Source organism: Mytilinidion resinicola (genome assembly GCF_010093595.1).
Source record: "Mytilinidion resinicola strain CBS 304.34 unplaced genomic scaffold BDZ99scaffold_11, whole genome shotgun sequence".
Taxonomy (NCBI): Eukaryota; Fungi; Ascomycota; class Dothideomycetes; order Mytilinidiales; family Mytilinidiaceae; genus Mytilinidion; species Mytilinidion resinicola.
Window position 1 is genome coordinate 228,411 of NW_022985447.1, and position 14,691 is coordinate 243,101.

At 49.8% G+C, this 14,691-nt stretch overlaps 5 protein-coding genes across 5 annotated transcripts; 2 read left to right on the forward strand and 3 right to left on the reverse strand.

The window, feature by feature from the left end:
* Positions 1 to 169: 169 nt before the first annotated feature.
* Positions 170 to 6,286, reverse strand: BDZ99DRAFT_390038 (uncharacterized protein; the record flags this gene model as incomplete). The annotated part of the gene is made up of 2 exons (XM_033715667.1): positions 170 to 5,873; positions 5,952 to 6,286. Coding segments are annotated over 2 exons (6,039 nt in total), but the record flags the coding sequence as incomplete, so codon positions are not given.
* Positions 6,287 to 7,044: 758 nt separating this feature from the next.
* On the forward strand, positions 7,045 to 7,663 carry BDZ99DRAFT_39050 (uncharacterized protein). Its single transcript, XM_033715687.1, has 3 exons — positions 7,045 to 7,131; positions 7,184 to 7,256; positions 7,306 to 7,663. The coding sequence occupies exons 1-3, from the start codon at positions 7,077 to 7,079 to the stop codon at positions 7,532 to 7,534; spliced, it is 357 nt and encodes a 118-aa protein (XP_033575718.1). The 5' UTR covers positions 7,045 to 7,076; the 3' UTR covers positions 7,535 to 7,663.
* A 162-nt stretch (positions 7,664 to 7,825) lies between these two features.
* Positions 7,826 to 9,693, reverse strand: BDZ99DRAFT_418175 (general substrate transporter; the record flags this gene model as incomplete). The annotated part of the gene is made up of 8 exons (XM_033716847.1): positions 7,826 to 8,005; positions 8,057 to 8,138; positions 8,189 to 8,247; positions 8,315 to 8,647; positions 8,698 to 9,184; positions 9,237 to 9,428; positions 9,489 to 9,610; positions 9,667 to 9,693. Coding segments are annotated over 8 exons (1,482 nt in total), but the record flags the coding sequence as incomplete, so codon positions are not given.
* Positions 9,694 to 10,219: 526 nt separating this feature from the next.
* BDZ99DRAFT_463643 (glycoside hydrolase) lies at positions 10,220 to 12,231 on the forward strand. Its single transcript, XM_033720118.1, has 7 exons — positions 10,220 to 10,238; positions 10,292 to 10,486; positions 10,605 to 10,732; positions 10,782 to 10,870; positions 10,916 to 11,213; positions 11,283 to 11,448; positions 11,507 to 12,231. The coding sequence occupies exons 2-7, from the start codon at positions 10,296 to 10,298 to the stop codon at positions 12,045 to 12,047; spliced, it is 1,413 nt and encodes a 470-aa protein (XP_033575720.1). The 5' UTR covers positions 10,220 to 10,238; positions 10,292 to 10,295; the 3' UTR covers positions 12,048 to 12,231.
* Positions 12,087 to 13,404, reverse strand: BDZ99DRAFT_39116 (protein prenylyltransferase). The gene is made up of 3 exons (XM_033715712.1): positions 13,324 to 13,404; positions 13,162 to 13,272; positions 12,087 to 13,104 (listed from the first exon to the last, which is right to left on the reverse strand). Exons 1-3 carry the CDS (start codon positions 13,330 to 13,332, stop codon positions 12,127 to 12,129), a joined length of 1,098 nt encoding a protein of 365 aa, XP_033575721.1. The 5' UTR covers positions 13,333 to 13,404; the 3' UTR covers positions 12,087 to 12,126.
* Between the last annotated feature and the right edge of the window lie 1,287 nt (positions 13,405 to 14,691).

The window sequence follows — 14,691 nt, forward strand, 5'->3', positions numbered from 1 at the left end:
TTGGCTTCTTGCACGTCATGCGATCGGGCCTGCCGGGAACAGCTATCAATCACGTGCAATGCTCATTCTTTGATCATGCCACTAAATAATAACTGAACGAGTCCATTCACTATTACCATACCCAGAACGCCTGCTATGCCGCTAATACCGCTAAATCCTCATAACCTCGTTAAACGATAAGATTCGTTGCTCGTGCTTCCCTCCGCCGCTCCCCTTGCTCCACTCCCATTCCCCTTGTTCTCCCCGATGCTACGAGGAACCCTTCAATGGCGTCTAGCATCTGTTCTCCCTCCTCTTCAATAGTGCCAAGGTGCACTGACACTTCTTTTCTTGCATTGCCTCTCACTACGTAATAGCTGTCAGCAACTTTGGCCCAATTTGTCATCGCCTTGTCAAGCTCCTGGGTGCAGAAAACGCGCAGCTTGGAGATTGGTGCTGCCTCATCCGGAACGTCGCAGTCAACCGATGGTGCTAGAGCCACGTCTCGGCCCACGACCGTCTGTGCAACGAAAATGCTGAAGCGCCTAAAGTATAGGATGAAAGGAACAACGTTGGCAGCTTTTCCGGTACTGGCATGAATATAGTCCAGCAGAGGTAAGAGTGCCGTGATTGCTCGGAGGACTAATGTGACTACACGCCGGGTATGGGCCTGTTCAAGTAATCCTGCGTGGTCGATCAACAGCTGGGCTGCCTCGTAAATTCCACCCAGCGTGCTTCTGATCATTTCGAGGCAGGACTGGATGCTCTTTTCGTCCGACACGCTGAACTGATAGAACAGATCTTGGAAGATCTGACACGAAGCCTGCAGTATCGGCGAAGCCACAATCCAGCCAGTCGCTGATTTTAAGGATACCCCTACGTATGCTGGGAAAATGTCCTGCAATAGGACGTGCCGCAACGTGGGTCGTGAGGCATCCCCGGACTCGTATGCACTGGAAGTGGCAGTACACAGTTGCTTGAGAAGGTATGACTGTTGATTGTCGACGGCGGCGCGTTCAGACACTGTTTGAATGAACGTCGAGAGCTGCTTTGTTGTGCGGGGATCTGCCAATTTCAGTGAGTAGCTTCCGAGCCGGCCTACTACATATGTGGGATCTGTCGTCGGTAGGGGGAACGCAACCGAATCGGTGAAAAATCGATCCACAAGACATATGTGAGACGTGTACTGCTGGAGAAACTGGACCACCGTTTGCACGAATTCGACATATGCGCCTTTTAACGGGGCACCACACCGCTGAAGCTCCAAATAGTTCCGCTTCATCGCAGACATCATATCCTTGAGAAGCGCTGTATACTCGCTTCGCGTGTTCACAAGCTCTTTCTGATTGTCGCGCATTGTACCCTCGTAACAGTCGCGCATATTCGCTAGGAGGGAGGAAATGAGGCTGATTCTGCGCTCTCGGAATGTGGCCGCCGTAATCGTGATCTCGCCAGTTGAAGACTCCCTTAGGAATGGAAGATTCTTCAGTAGCGGATTTCGCGGGTCGGCATTGACAAGAACACTAGTCAAAACGTGTTGAAATTTGAGCATGGACTCGCGATCGACCAGTGATAGGACCCAAGCGGAAATGAACTCCGGGCGACATTCTTGGTATGCATTCGGGTCGCTTGTGATCACCGACGACATAAAGTATGGGGCAAACTTGCGGCTCTGTTCTGTGTCTCGAAGTTGGTGCCAAGACACGACACTGAACGATCTAACGTAGTCATGCCACGTCCGCTTGCCCAAGTCTACCTGCCATTGTGCGACAGCTGTCCATGTATCTACCGCTTTGGTGAGCATTGTGTCCCCGGGAGAAGCCTCGGCTCCAAAGCAGTTTGAAAGCAAGTGCCACAACGGTGTGTGGATAAAGTCGAGCGGATTACTGTCATTGGTTTGCTGGTTCGTGTCTGCGGTAACGTCATAAAAATCGTCAAAATCAGGCACGTCGCCGTAATCCTGGCTTTCTTCGTTGTCACTAGGGAAGTTTTTTTCCGCGTGTTGTGCTTTCCGGTGTTTCGCATGTTGTTCAAAAACGGCTAAAGTTTCAATGACGACGTCGTTGGACCGAGGATTGGTTACGTCGAAAAGATCCAAGTTTTCAATGGCAGACGCATCTCTCAGAAAAGATGTGAAGTTGTGCTCGTCGTGGGAGAATCCGATTGCGTTTCTCAGTCCAGCAACTGCATCTCTCAACGTAGCTAAAACCTGATTCTGATTCTTTCGAATCGTCGACTGCAGAACTTCAAGAGGAATAATGTCGTCTCCTCGTATCTTGGCACTGCCGTACTGACTTTCGGCCTCGGTCCTCGCCATTCGGTATTGGCTGATTGAATGTTTCATGATGTCTTTATACCACAAAGCAAATGGTAACAATGACTCATATGGCTCGCCGGTCGACAGTTGGAATCTTAGGAGATCGGACCAGGCTCTGACACTGAGCCTGCAAGCTTCTCTGTGAGAGGACGCATGGTCGACAAGCTCGCGAAGAAGGTCAAGCCGAGGCCGACATTGTATCGGCGAGGCCCAATACAGAGTACAGAGAATATCGTGGTGATTTCGTAGGGCGTCTAAGTCTTCTTGTCTAATCGATTCGTCTTTACGGTATGTACGGCCATGGTTTGGAATGGACCGGTAGACAATATTCCGGATTTTCTTGTCGGTATAGATTCCTTGCATGCCTTTGAGACCGAGGGCGAGACATTTGAGGAATATGGTAAATGATCGATCATCTGGCTGGACCTGTAGAGACGGATGTTCCGCCAGCATACCCAGGAACTTTGGCGACCCTAGACCCTCTTCGTGGCGAAGAAGGGATAGTTTATTTTTTGCAAAGAAATCGAACATTGCCCCAAGAATGCTTTCACATCTCTTCCAACCCCAGCTGCTGATGAGTGTGCAACATCGGCTTAAGACAGCTCTAACATATGTATTTAGGGACGAGTTATAACCTTTTGACGTCTCTGGATACAACAAGAAAAGGCGGTTGAGCATGGCTTTGACAAATCCCCAATTTTCCGATGTATGGACGAAGCGAGAGCCAACTTGCAAAATGCCCTTTATATCGAATTCCCCGAATGGTAGCAGCATGAAGGTGTCGGACCAAACATGCTCGAACTGTGAAATTCGGTTGAAAGCCGATATCTTCGGTAGGAAATTGTCGTTGACAATGTCCCAAAAGCCGACTCCAGGCTTGTGGAGACAGGAGAGGGTTTGCATTGCAACTACAATGCATTGAACGTAAGTTTTGTCGTCTCGAATGCCAGCCTCTCGTTGTTGACGATGTCGACTGTCCTCCGGATACGTCCGAATCTCCTCTTGGCCTTGGCGGATTGCTGTACTTATCAAGCTAGTCGATACCGTCTTGACTAAAGTATCCAGTTTGAGTTTTGTCGTTTCCTCAATTGTCTTATTGTCCGCAACACGGACCACCTGGGCGGCCAACACAAGTAGATAAGATAGAGCTCGAGCTTTTTGGCGCGCCACTGGTGCTGAAACGACCGCAGCTGACCTCGATCTATTCTGTGCGGGTGACAGGGCCATGTAATTCTGGTCTAAGATTTCGAACATCGTTGTTACACTCCAGCTTCGATCTATAGGGTCAAGAAAATGCAGTGAAATGGAAAAGTAGGAGATAACCTGTCGAAGCAAGATTGACGTGGATGAAAGTAATTGAATGGCAGTATTTTGAGCCTCTTCCGCCATGGACGTTTGCATAACTTGGTCAAGCTGGCTGGACAGATCCTGGAATTTGGTAGTAAGAGCTGACGAGACTTCCTCCGTCCAGGCACTGCACCAAAGATCCTGTGCTAGGTGAATCAAAGTCTTGTGGGTAACAGAAAGATCAAGGTTTCTCTGATCGATATGCAAGCATGAACCCAGCTCTCCACTCCCAACGAAGGTACTCTGGTGAAAATACGTTCCCACATCTAACGGGAAGACATCGAAGTCTTCAGCGTACCGAGTGCCAAATGGACCGAGTCCCTGAAGAAATAGTTGTGGCGAATCGTCCTCAATGATCTCAATACTTTGACTGTTGACATGTACTGGAAGCGGGTGGCTTGGCTGTCGATATTCTCGTGCTTCAACGTCGAGACGCGTACTCGGTCTTTTACGGGAAATACGCAAGGGAGGTTTGGTTAGTTGCTGAGAGATATTATTTGAGTTCTGGTGGCCTCTGCTCTCATGTTCGGTGCCTGGCGAGATTGACGATGCATCGTCGTCAGCAAGGAACCGTGAAAGTTGAGGATTGCTAGTCGTGTCTCCAAATCGAAGTTGATTCGAAAACTGCAGATTCGCGCGGGACAGCTGTCTTTGAAACGCGGAGTTCCGATGGGCGAGGTCAAATTCGGCTTCGAGGCTTTCCAATTGCGCATTGCGATATGGTGGTGGTCGAAACAATTTTTGTGGATGATGAAGACGTCGATTCGGTGCTTTGTAAGTCCGCATCTCTACGAGGGACGAATTTAGAGCAGCATTCGTTCTTCTGCTTGACACTAGATCAAGCCGAGTTTGTCGCAGTCTTGAGACTGATTTAAATTCCATATTTCTTCGCGACTCCACCCCTGGTTGGATTGAATCAAGATATGTTGATTTGGGCAGAGGATCTGGAAGTTGCCGTTGCTGCTTGTTATCATCTCGATCCGTGAGCGGTTGACGCTCGTAGCGCAGGCTGGTAGAGTGAGGCGATTTAGACCGGGGTTTCAAAGTCCCAGCCCTCCATTGATGAAGAACTTCATTTGCATCCTCAGTATCTTCGAGTGTTTGCAAGCGGACAGCTTTATGACTCGGACTTTGTCTTCCTCTGTCACGTTGTCGACGAGCTTGTCTCGCCGCAAGGCGAATGAATCGAGGAACTTCATCTGTACTTTCACCTCTTGTCTGATGAGAATCTAAGATGCTTAATCGAGGCGGCTTGGGCCTTGAATTTCGTGGCTTGCCAAGCAAGGCAGTCTTCTTCCTGGGGCGCTGTTGACCGGAAGCAGGTTTTACAAGACTATGGCTTTGGCCATTAGAGATTGAGACTTTTAGGCGTTTGCCAGGGAGCCCGTACGAATCAGCCAACATTAGTTGCTTTTTCCGGCGCTTTACACCGTAGGACCTGGGCTTTGATGTTGAGGGGAGCATGTAATCGATGCGATTGTCTTCCATAACATCATCGATCATACTGTCGTTCATAGTCGAGCTGACATTCCGTTCCGTTACATAGGAATGAGGCTCAGGAGAATTTGAAAGTTGCACATCTGCAGCAATGGATGCAGTGTCCGAATCATCGGAAACGGTAAGCGCATAACCACTCAGCTCCTCTGAGGCACTCAGCCTTGCAATGGCTGTCGGAAGCCTGGTAATTCTTCGTGCTATTCCTCGTTGCAGCTCAAACTTTTCAGGGGATTTGTGGCGGGGTCTTTGAGGGCTTGTCGATTTTTGCCGTTTCAATTGAGCTTGTCGGTCGAGCTTCAGCCATGATGCAGGAAGTACTCCTTTGATCCTCCTCTTGACTTTTTTCAGGCTGATGTCGCTCTTTCCGGATTCCGAGCCTGACAAATCCGAGCTTGATGAAGACTCTACAACGATGGTAGGATGGCGGGACAGGCGAGATCTCGACTTTAATACGCTTCGAGGTGGAGTATCGCTCTCGGATTCCGAATCAATAGGCTGCTGATTGGTAGGCTTAGATTCAGATGAAGTGATTGGTGTTGGCAGTCCGTTCACGATTGAGCCGTCGGGCATACGAAAGACCCTAGTTGCAAATTTGACAGGGGATGATACGAGCTGATTTACCCGTGGAGGCGACGGAGGGATGTCGAAAATGTCGCCTCCGGAATTCTCTAGAGCACGCGCCGGCTTCGACAGGGGAATGGTGCGGATGGTCTTTTGTGGAAGCCTAAGTTTTCTTCCGTAGGTGTGCACGAATTTACGTCGTTTGAGCCCGTCTTGCACTCCATTAGGAACTCTACGTCGTATCAGGGACTCGACATCTGGCAATTCGTCATCATCATCCAGGGCAAGATAAAACGGCGAGCCGATGCCTTCTTGCGGATTGGAGGTTCTCGGGGTCGGATTTACTTTCGGCGACCTCGCACGGCGGACTGGACTGCTAGGGGGCGTCTCTTCCAGGGGTTGGAAATCCCGCTCTTGTGTTTCTACGGCATCAGGATTGAGCCTAGAAGTTGACGATTCGGAGGCAACGAATATAGGCCTGACTCCACGCGACTTCAAGGTTTGACGATAACGTTCGCCTTCGAGAAGATAAGGGTGGAGCTGAATCGGATTGCGCCTGCGGAATGTCCGGCCGTACGTCTGCTGGACAGCTTCGTTGTCCCTATCACCCAAGGCATGCTCCTCTTCGTGGTCTGGTCCATCATCGATTGTTACAGTGCTTCTCTCGTGGTTTTTCTCCAGAGTGGGTGCATTCGATATGACAACGACTGACGGTGAAAGCGCGGTCCGCGTGGTCTTCTCGAGTGTAATGAAGTTTCTATGGGGTTCATTGCCGGACTTCAAAGGAGGTGGATCTAAAACGGCGTGTTCTAGCTCGTCGAAATCATCGTTTCCAAGCTCAGAGAGCTCAGAGCCGCTGTCGACTGCGTCTTTGTTTGCTTCTCGGATTGAAGAAGATATCTAAACAGATTAGCCATGTTTCTAGCCTCAAAAACTTGACATCTGACCTGATCAGGCACGTTAAGGAGGGTTCCTGCTGTTGGAAAGAAATCAGGAGCAGAACTCCCTTCTACTAGGCATTGCGAATTGGACGGAGACCCGGTGGCCGCCTGGATTTCCCCGCCTGATTGGGTCTGCTCGAGCTTTGGAGGTCTGGAGGGGATGCTGTCCGTCTCGTCCTCTTCATCGGAGTCCTGGACATACCCTCTCTCTCGCCATCTTGACATTGGAATTCTCTGGCATGTCGCCGCGCGTTGGGTAGGTGGCGGTGTTGCTGTCTGCTTCCCGGTCATTGCTCCGTCGCGTTCAGTCGCGTCGAGAGATCCTTGGCGGGCGGGCCGATTTCACCCGTGCACGTGATGACGCTAAACCTTTGCTCAAGGAGCGAGACTCAACCTTGATGACGCTGCACCACTAATCGTATCAGCCGAATGTCATGAGTGGAAGGGTTGCTGGTGCGCTTCTAGCGACAGTTACTGGGGTGCTCACAGGTGGGTGGTGTGTTGTTGAGTGAGAGCATTGGGATGGAGCTGACGTTGTCAGCAACTTATGCCTTGCAACCTGCTTTACAGGAGCAGCAGCGGAAACGGTTTGAAGAAGAGCACAGCAAGGCAGAGTTGGTGTGAACTGCTCTACTTTACGCGCTTTCACTGAGACAGAATCAGGAACAATTCACCGCTCGTTCCAGCGCCAAGAGAAGCTGCTCAGCAGACCATTAGCAATGCCCAACCTGATATAGGAAAAACAAAAAATGCCACATCTGAGCCTTCAAAGGCAGCACCATCATCCTGGTCTTCGATAGGCCGTTGGGCGGGGCTAAGCAAGGTTGAGCAGAAAAGTTCCGATCCACCCAAGGAAACACCACCTGCCAACTCGCAGCAGGGTGAATCCTAGCTTCATTAATGAACACCTGAAGCGGAACAGACGGGGTGCTACTGGGAATAATTCCATCATTGGCAGATGATGACTTCGTCACGTTAAATCAGAGGTATCACAGTGCTAAGTGGAGCTCACCAGAAGAGCTTTCATTCAATACTGGCAGGGCTACGGATTCTGTCGATGAAATAGGTGCATCATGTATTTCTCAATTTCCAACAAACTCGTTTCACCGTACTGTCAAGCTTGTATCTGTATATGCCAGCGCCAATCATCCTACACCTTTTCTTCAATATGCGACACGGCATTCTGCTTCCTCTCCACCTCTTCAACGCGGTGTAGAAGGTCATCCGTCATGTAATCCTCCTTCTTCATAGTCGGGACAAAGAGTGGCGCATTCGTGAACAAGTAGTTCATTTCTTCCAAGGGTCGTTTCGCGGTTTCAGGCAGCACAGCCCAGAAGAACAGGGCGTTTGTCAGATTGCAAATCTGGTCATTGGTAAGCACATGGCTCGGGATTAGCAAGAGAATTCCGCTTACAATGAAGAGGAAGTAGTAACGGTATCCAACCTGCGTCATGGCGGGCTTTGTGACCTGGCCGATCATGGTGTTGAAGGCAAAACTGGAAGAATTAGAATAGATCGAGGTAATTATGTGATAGAAGCGACTCACGATGTCATAGTGGCAATCGAGACACCTTTGGACCGTGTTCGCGTGTCGAAGACTTCCGCCTTATCGCAAATGTTAGTTGAGAAGTAATCAAATGCGTAAAGACGGGGATTGGAAAGGTATACTTACAGGTATGATCCATGACAATGGCCCGCAGGTCGCGCTGAAAGAGAAGTTGTATATCCAGGTGATGACGATGAAGCCCCACGACGCACCATTGTTGTGCGTAGCGCCTGGGGGAAATTTGGCCAGCAGAATTGTTGCAATGATGAAGGTAACCATGTTGCCCAAGTTTCCAAATATTAAAGGCCAGCGTCGACCGGTATGATCGATGAAGAGGATGCAGAGAAATTGCGCTATGAGGGCGATCACTGAACTAATGGCTTGGTACTTTAGAGTATCATTTCCCGCTATACCCATTTGCCCATATATCGTGACCGAAAAGTACTGGATTGCAGAGACCTTGGCTGCGTTAGTATTGCTGCTGAAACATGCAAGTCGTTTCTACTTACCCCCGTCATCTGGACGGAAGCTTGAAGGGCGCAAGCTAGGAAGAGCCTTCGGAAACACGACCGGTCAGTGAAGAGCTCGGTATAGGACTTGGCTTCGTGTTCGTGCTCGAACGTGATGGCTTCTTGGATCTGTTCAAACTCAGCCCGAACCCAGGCATCGTTTTCGTTTCCATGAGCATGGAGCTGCGCGAGCGTTCGAAGACCTTCGTCCGGCCTCCCATGGTCAATGAGCCATCTGGGAGATTCTGGGAAAAGGAGAATGAGAAGCGCCAGAATTGCAGCGGGGATGATTTGGATTCCGAGAGACAGTCGCCATTGGGCGGAATTGTCATCAGCAAATCCAACATAGGTGCCGTATGATATCCAGGCTGCAGCAAGAGAGCCAACGCCTAGCATAAATTGCTGAAGAGCTGTGACCCGTCCACGTATGCTTGGATGTGCGAGCTCTGCCTGGTAGAGAGGTACAATCATGACAAGGCCACCGACACTACAGAACAGTCAGTCTACATAGAAAGTGTTTTCGTCGATGTCTCACTTACCCCAGCCCAGCAATTGCACGGCCGGCATATAGGTAGGCTAAATCCCGAGCACCTGTCTGTAACCCTCCACCAAGACAGAACACGAGTGCTCCAAGCAAGATAGTTTTCTTCCGACCAAGGATATCTCCGAGCGGACCAGCAAAGGCAGCGCCAAAGAAAGCGCCACCGGTGAACACTGATACCACCGCACCACTGCAACCAGACGATTTAGTAGCCGTACAATCCGGTACGCCGATCCACGAGAAAGCTTACGTTTCATTGTCAGAGGCCTTGAACTTGTTTGTGAAATTGGGCGATGCGATAGCTTCGGCAATCACACCCAGGTCATATCCATAGAGTAAAGACCCAAGCGATGCGAAGACACTCACTAAAAACTAGTATACAAAACGTCAGATATTAATCATGGGAGATGCTGAGTAAGACCTCATACCTGATACCACTTGGGTGGGAGAGCCATGTTTGTACCTAGTCGCCTTCAAGGAGATTCAATTCTTAGACGGCAAAAGAGTAGCGAAGCTTGAGTGTGAGTGTCCATTCATTTTATATGCCCCACCGTATGTTACCCAGTCAGATATTTTCCGGCAAACACACCACATAGTGTCCAGACAATGGTCGGGATTATCCTTTGCTACCCCAACATGGGGTTTCCCCCAATGTAGTTGTCCAGTCGGAGGCCCTAGTGGAGAAGCTATGGGGTATCCTAGCTACTTAGGATGCGGAGAAGTCTAGGCGCTGGAGATGCCGAAGCTAGTGACCGAGTGCTTGCATGAGTTTCGCGTTTGCATCGCGATTTTTCCCACCAATAGAAACATAGCTCGGCGACAACAACTTCATTTCTACAGCACCTCCGCGGGCTCTCATACTCATCAACGTCACTTGGGTTCAGGAATTAGAGATGGCTACCTTCACAAAGATTTCAGAGTCGGAGACTCCTACAATTTCCCTGAATACGTCGCATAAGCTCTCAAAAATCAACGACAACATATATGGTGGATTTACTGAGTAGGGATTACCCAGGATGTGAAGCATGATTTCGCTAATCGCTTCCTTCACAGACACATGGGTCGCTGTATATATGGCGGAATTTACGAGCCAGGCAATGAGCTTTCAGACGAGAATGGATTTCGCAAAGATGTCATCGAGGCTTTCAAAGAGCTCAGAGCCCCAGTCGTCCGCTATCCTGGAGGCAACTTTGTCGCTACGTATCACTGGCTTGACGGAGTGGGTCCCAAGCACAAGCGGCCTCGAAGGTAATTAATATCTGCCTCCATGCGTATGCCCAACTTCGATTTATGCATGCACAGCCCGTTTCGAAGACACACGCTCTTCACGTAATCACGTGCCAGCTGACTTACTGCTTCCAATTAGGCCCGAACTTGCTTGGATTGGAGTAGAGAGCAACGAGTTTGGCACGGACGAATTCCTCAAATGGTGCGAAGTGGTAGGCACCGAGCCATACTTTGCGCTGAATTTCGGCACCGGCACCCTTGATGAAGGTATTCACTACGAGTTACCCATTCGTGAGCACTGAAGCTCACAAACAAGCCTTGGGATGGGTTGAATACTGCAATTCATCAAAGAACACATACTACGCGAACCTCCGACGGGAGAACGGTCGGGAGAAGCCCTACAACGTGCGTAAATCCTGACAGATATTCTATTGATGCTGATACCTCTAGGTGAAATACTGGGCGCTCGGAAATGAGATGTGGGGCCCGTGGCAGGTCGGCCAAATGACCAAGGAAGACTACGCAAAGCAAGCGTACCAATGGGCAAAAGCGCTGAAGCTTCTGGACCCCTCGATCGAGCTAATACTTTGTGGAGAGACTGGATTCAGCTCGTGGGATACTTACGTCCTGAAAGAGTGCATCAAATTTGATTTACATGGATTGGGCGGGAGTAATACCGCATCTCTAATCTCGATGCATAGTATTCATATCTACACGGCGTCGGAGACTCACTTGCCAAATGCCACCGGTAAGCCAAAAAAAAGAACGAATAGGACGAAATTTTGCAGGCTAACCGTCCTCTTTTGGGGTACTACAGCTCCTAGAGCAGCAGAGAGAGCCATTGAAATCACCACAGGGTTGATAGATCTGGCAAGGATCGAGAACGGGGTTCCGCCCTCTGTACCTCGGCAGACAATCTGTTTCGACGAGTGGAATGTGTGGGATCCCGCGCGAGCTCCTGGAGAAGACGGGGCGGAAGAGAGGTAATCCTCGCCCCGAAGGGTCCAGAAAGGATAAATTCAGAAAAGTAACATTGTCTAGATATACGCTCTCGGACGCCCTAGCTGTCAGCGTCTGGCTCAATGTCTTCATACGGCAGTCAAAACACGTGGGCATGGCGAATATCGCACAGTCCGTGAACGTGATATCGCCTCTGATGACTACAAAAACCGGCCTAGTAAAGCAAACGACGTGGTGGCCTCTGCTGCTCTTTAGCAAGTACATGCGAGGCCATACCCTGTCAGTTCACGTGGCATGTGGCGAGTACGAGGGGCCGACTGAGCCAGCGTGGATAAGAGGGACCATAGAGACGCCGTTCTTGGATGCTAGCGCAACCATAGATGACTCTGGATGGGTCAGCTTAGCTGTCGTGAATATACACGAAACCTCAGCGTTCGAGACTCTTTTGGAGGGTATGAACACGGAAGACGTCGTCGTCTACACCGTGACTGGGACCAATGTCAAGGTCGTTAATACGGACGGCCATCAAGAGGTCGGAATACAGGAGACGAAATGGGACGGCAAGGGAACGATTTCCTTCCCGAAACACTCCTTGACAATGCTAAGATGGCGGGCCACGTAGGACTTTGAAAGGGATTTCAGGGCAGGCCGGCACTTATTTCTGAACTGATATATTCAATTGCGATACTGGACTTCTTAGATTATAGACCTAGAGTATATTCAAGGTCAGCCCATCGGCCATGTCGGAGGGGGTCAAGACCCCTGAGCTTAGAAAGCCACTCCCTCAAGTCATCAGCCGTGATAATACTTTCGTTACCATTCAAGCTTGGAAACGAGGTCGAATACTGTATGAGGACCTCGTAAATCCACTTGCAATCTTCTTCATCCTCAAGGATATCTTTGATGAAATTGATTTCTTGCTCGCAGTACCGCTTTCGATCGGTATCGGTGAGGTCTAGTATGATGGCCGACTCTCGCGAGTTGCGCGATGAAAGCGTGCTCATCAAGAATTGGTGGTAATACCAGATTGACTGGTCGAAAGGATCGAGGAATGCTTCGTGTATCAGGGCAAACTCGTCGTCAAGCATACGTCGTCTTGCTACATCATCCGATTCCCGCTCGTCAAGGAGCTTTGGGATTAGTTTGCTCCGATTATGCCATGCGGAGAAGTTGGATAGATTTGCCTTGATCATCTTCGTAGTGTAGGCAAACTCGGCTTCCACCATGCTTTGTTTGCTTGGGACGACTTCGTTGGGCTGCGCCGGAATGCGCTCTAGCTCACCGACAACAAACCGCCGGTAACTCCAGGCATGGAAATTGCGGCTGTCGGCGCCCAGCATCATAGTGACAAGCTGCAGCTCGCCTTGCCATAGTTTACGTGCGGCAACGGCCTGCAAACGTGCCTCGCCCACCTGCAGCACCCAATATCTGTGGTTCCAGAGCCAGTAGCACTTTGGATACTGCCTGAGCAGGGAAGTTGTGAGACTAAGATCGGCGGTGATAAAGTCGAGAGTCTCTTGGTGTTTATCGGAGGACAAGGACGCCGGTTCGGTCTGGCTAAGGAAGAGGTGCTGCAGCACGCGCCGGCGGTGGTTCCATATGGTATAGTACTCTGGGTTTTCGGTAAGAAGCTTGGTAGTGAGGCTAAGCACTTCCACGGTGTATTGTCTCTCCGCAACCTGTGGCACGCACATCTGGTCAGCTTATTAGTAAGAACGATAGCTATAGACGGGTACCTTTCTATTCACGAGTTCGACCAACTCATTGTAACGGGCGATTTGTTGAAGCTCTTTCTCTCGCGCCAGGTCAGAACGCGTCTGGCTGCCTGCAACGCGCGAGACGCCGTGCTACAACACACTTTAGCAGGGCTCCATACAGGATAACAGGCAATCACATACGCTCGCCATTCCAGAATCAGTCTCTAACAGCTCCTGTAGAGATCAAGCACGAGGCCTGGAAAGTGTTGGGGTGGTAGGCAATGTCTGGGTGATGGGACGCACAACTCGCGCACGGCCGCTGTCAGGCCGTACAATGGATTGCATAAGAACCTTGGAGCGCTAGGTCAAGTCGGGACCTAGCCGCTTCACTTTTTTTCAACTTCACCCTTCCTCTATTTCGACGCGTCGTCGCCTTACTCACGTCCTCCTCTCTCTATTCAATCGGGCCTAAGATTGAAGCCATCCCACTCTCAGCCTCTCATCATTCTGGAGGCCATCGACCCCGAAGATTGGATCGTCCTTGTCCCTGCCTGGTATAGTAGAATCACAACCTCTTCGTTACAAGGGGGCATAGCTCAAGATTAAGATACGGTCAACATCTTAGCAATCAAATCGCCATCATCATCTCTAGGCCATGTAAGGGCCATTGCGATCTCATTATTCAGGAATCTGAACTACTTGAAAGCCCTTCTACGAGAGTGCACATTGCCTGCCACTCTTGAAGGGACTTTTTTTATCATAGTAAGTTTGGAAAGCAGATCTCAACAATCTCTATGTCATCCTCGCTCCAAAATCTTCGCCGTCACCCGAGGTTCCAGGTCACATTCCTTACAACTCGTTCGAACTTTCGTAATCCAGCTCCGCCGTCTCAGACGGCGCGGTATACGAACATGTGAGTCGGTCTGTGCATGTCGAGAGGTGCTAGGGTTACATGCTCCGATTGGGAGGTACATTTGGGCCTATAAGTCGCAATCGGGGAGCTTGTAAATTAGCTCTTGGCATGTCCCGTTTATAATATAATTTCGATGAAGACGTGTGCACACATGCTTGCCCCTTTTTGAGGTGCCTTGGTGTATCTTTAAAGATCTTAACAAGACGGAAGACTGCTTATTTCATTCTATTGTCCAAGTTTCGGATCAGGTCCAAGGTCACATGATGAATACCTTAACCCCTTTTTCCATCTCGATATCTCTGGTCAAGCTTTTTTCCCCTCGACATTATTCTCTTTTTCTATCTCGACTCTGGTCCTTTGCGTACGTGGTAAGTTCGCTAGACCACTTCAGACAGCAGTGAACATGTTCATACAGACTAGAAGTATAAGGCGTTGCTCGACATTCTTGACAATATATTGAGGCGCTACAAGCAGTGGCGGAACAGTATACGGAGAATTATCAAGATGCATTGAATGCAACACTTGCTCTAGTAACGTAGGGCAAGAGGATAGAAAGACTCCCCATACTATATTTGATCTGTGTACAATGGTTCAGCACAGTTCGACATGCCTCGAGACATTTTCTTGGCAACACAGAGTAAATGAGTCATTTGGAA

Excerpts from the sequence above, each read along its gene's own strand:
- BDZ99DRAFT_39050 (XM_033715687.1), top strand. The coding sequence starts at position 7,077 with ATGAGTGGAAGGGTTGCTGGTGCGCTTCTAGCGACAGTTACTGGGGTG. Across the intron at positions 7,132-7,183 it reads AGTTACTGGGGTGCTCACAG|CAACTTATGCCTTGCAACCT; the intron begins GTGGGTGGTGTG and ends TGACGTTGTCAG. Across the intron at positions 7,257-7,305 it reads GAAGAGCACAGCAAGGCAGA|GAACAATTCACCGCTCGTTC; the intron begins GTTGGTGTGAAC and ends AGACAGAATCAG.
- BDZ99DRAFT_463643 (XM_033720118.1), top strand. The coding sequence starts at position 10,296 with ATGGGTCGCTGTATATATGGCGGAATTTACGAGCCAGGCAATGAGCTT. Across the intron at positions 10,487-10,604 it reads AAGCACAAGCGGCCTCGAAG|GCCCGAACTTGCTTGGATTG; the intron begins GTAATTAATATC and ends GCTTCCAATTAG. Across the intron at positions 11,214-11,282 it reads TCACTTGCCAAATGCCACCG|CTCCTAGAGCAGCAGAGAGA; the intron begins GTAAGCCAAAAA and ends GGGGTACTACAG.
- BDZ99DRAFT_39116 (XM_033715712.1), bottom strand. Across the intron at positions 13,105-13,161 it reads TCGAACTCGTGAATAGAAAG|GTTGCGGAGAGACAATACAC; the intron begins GTACCCGTCTAT and ends TGCGTGCCACAG.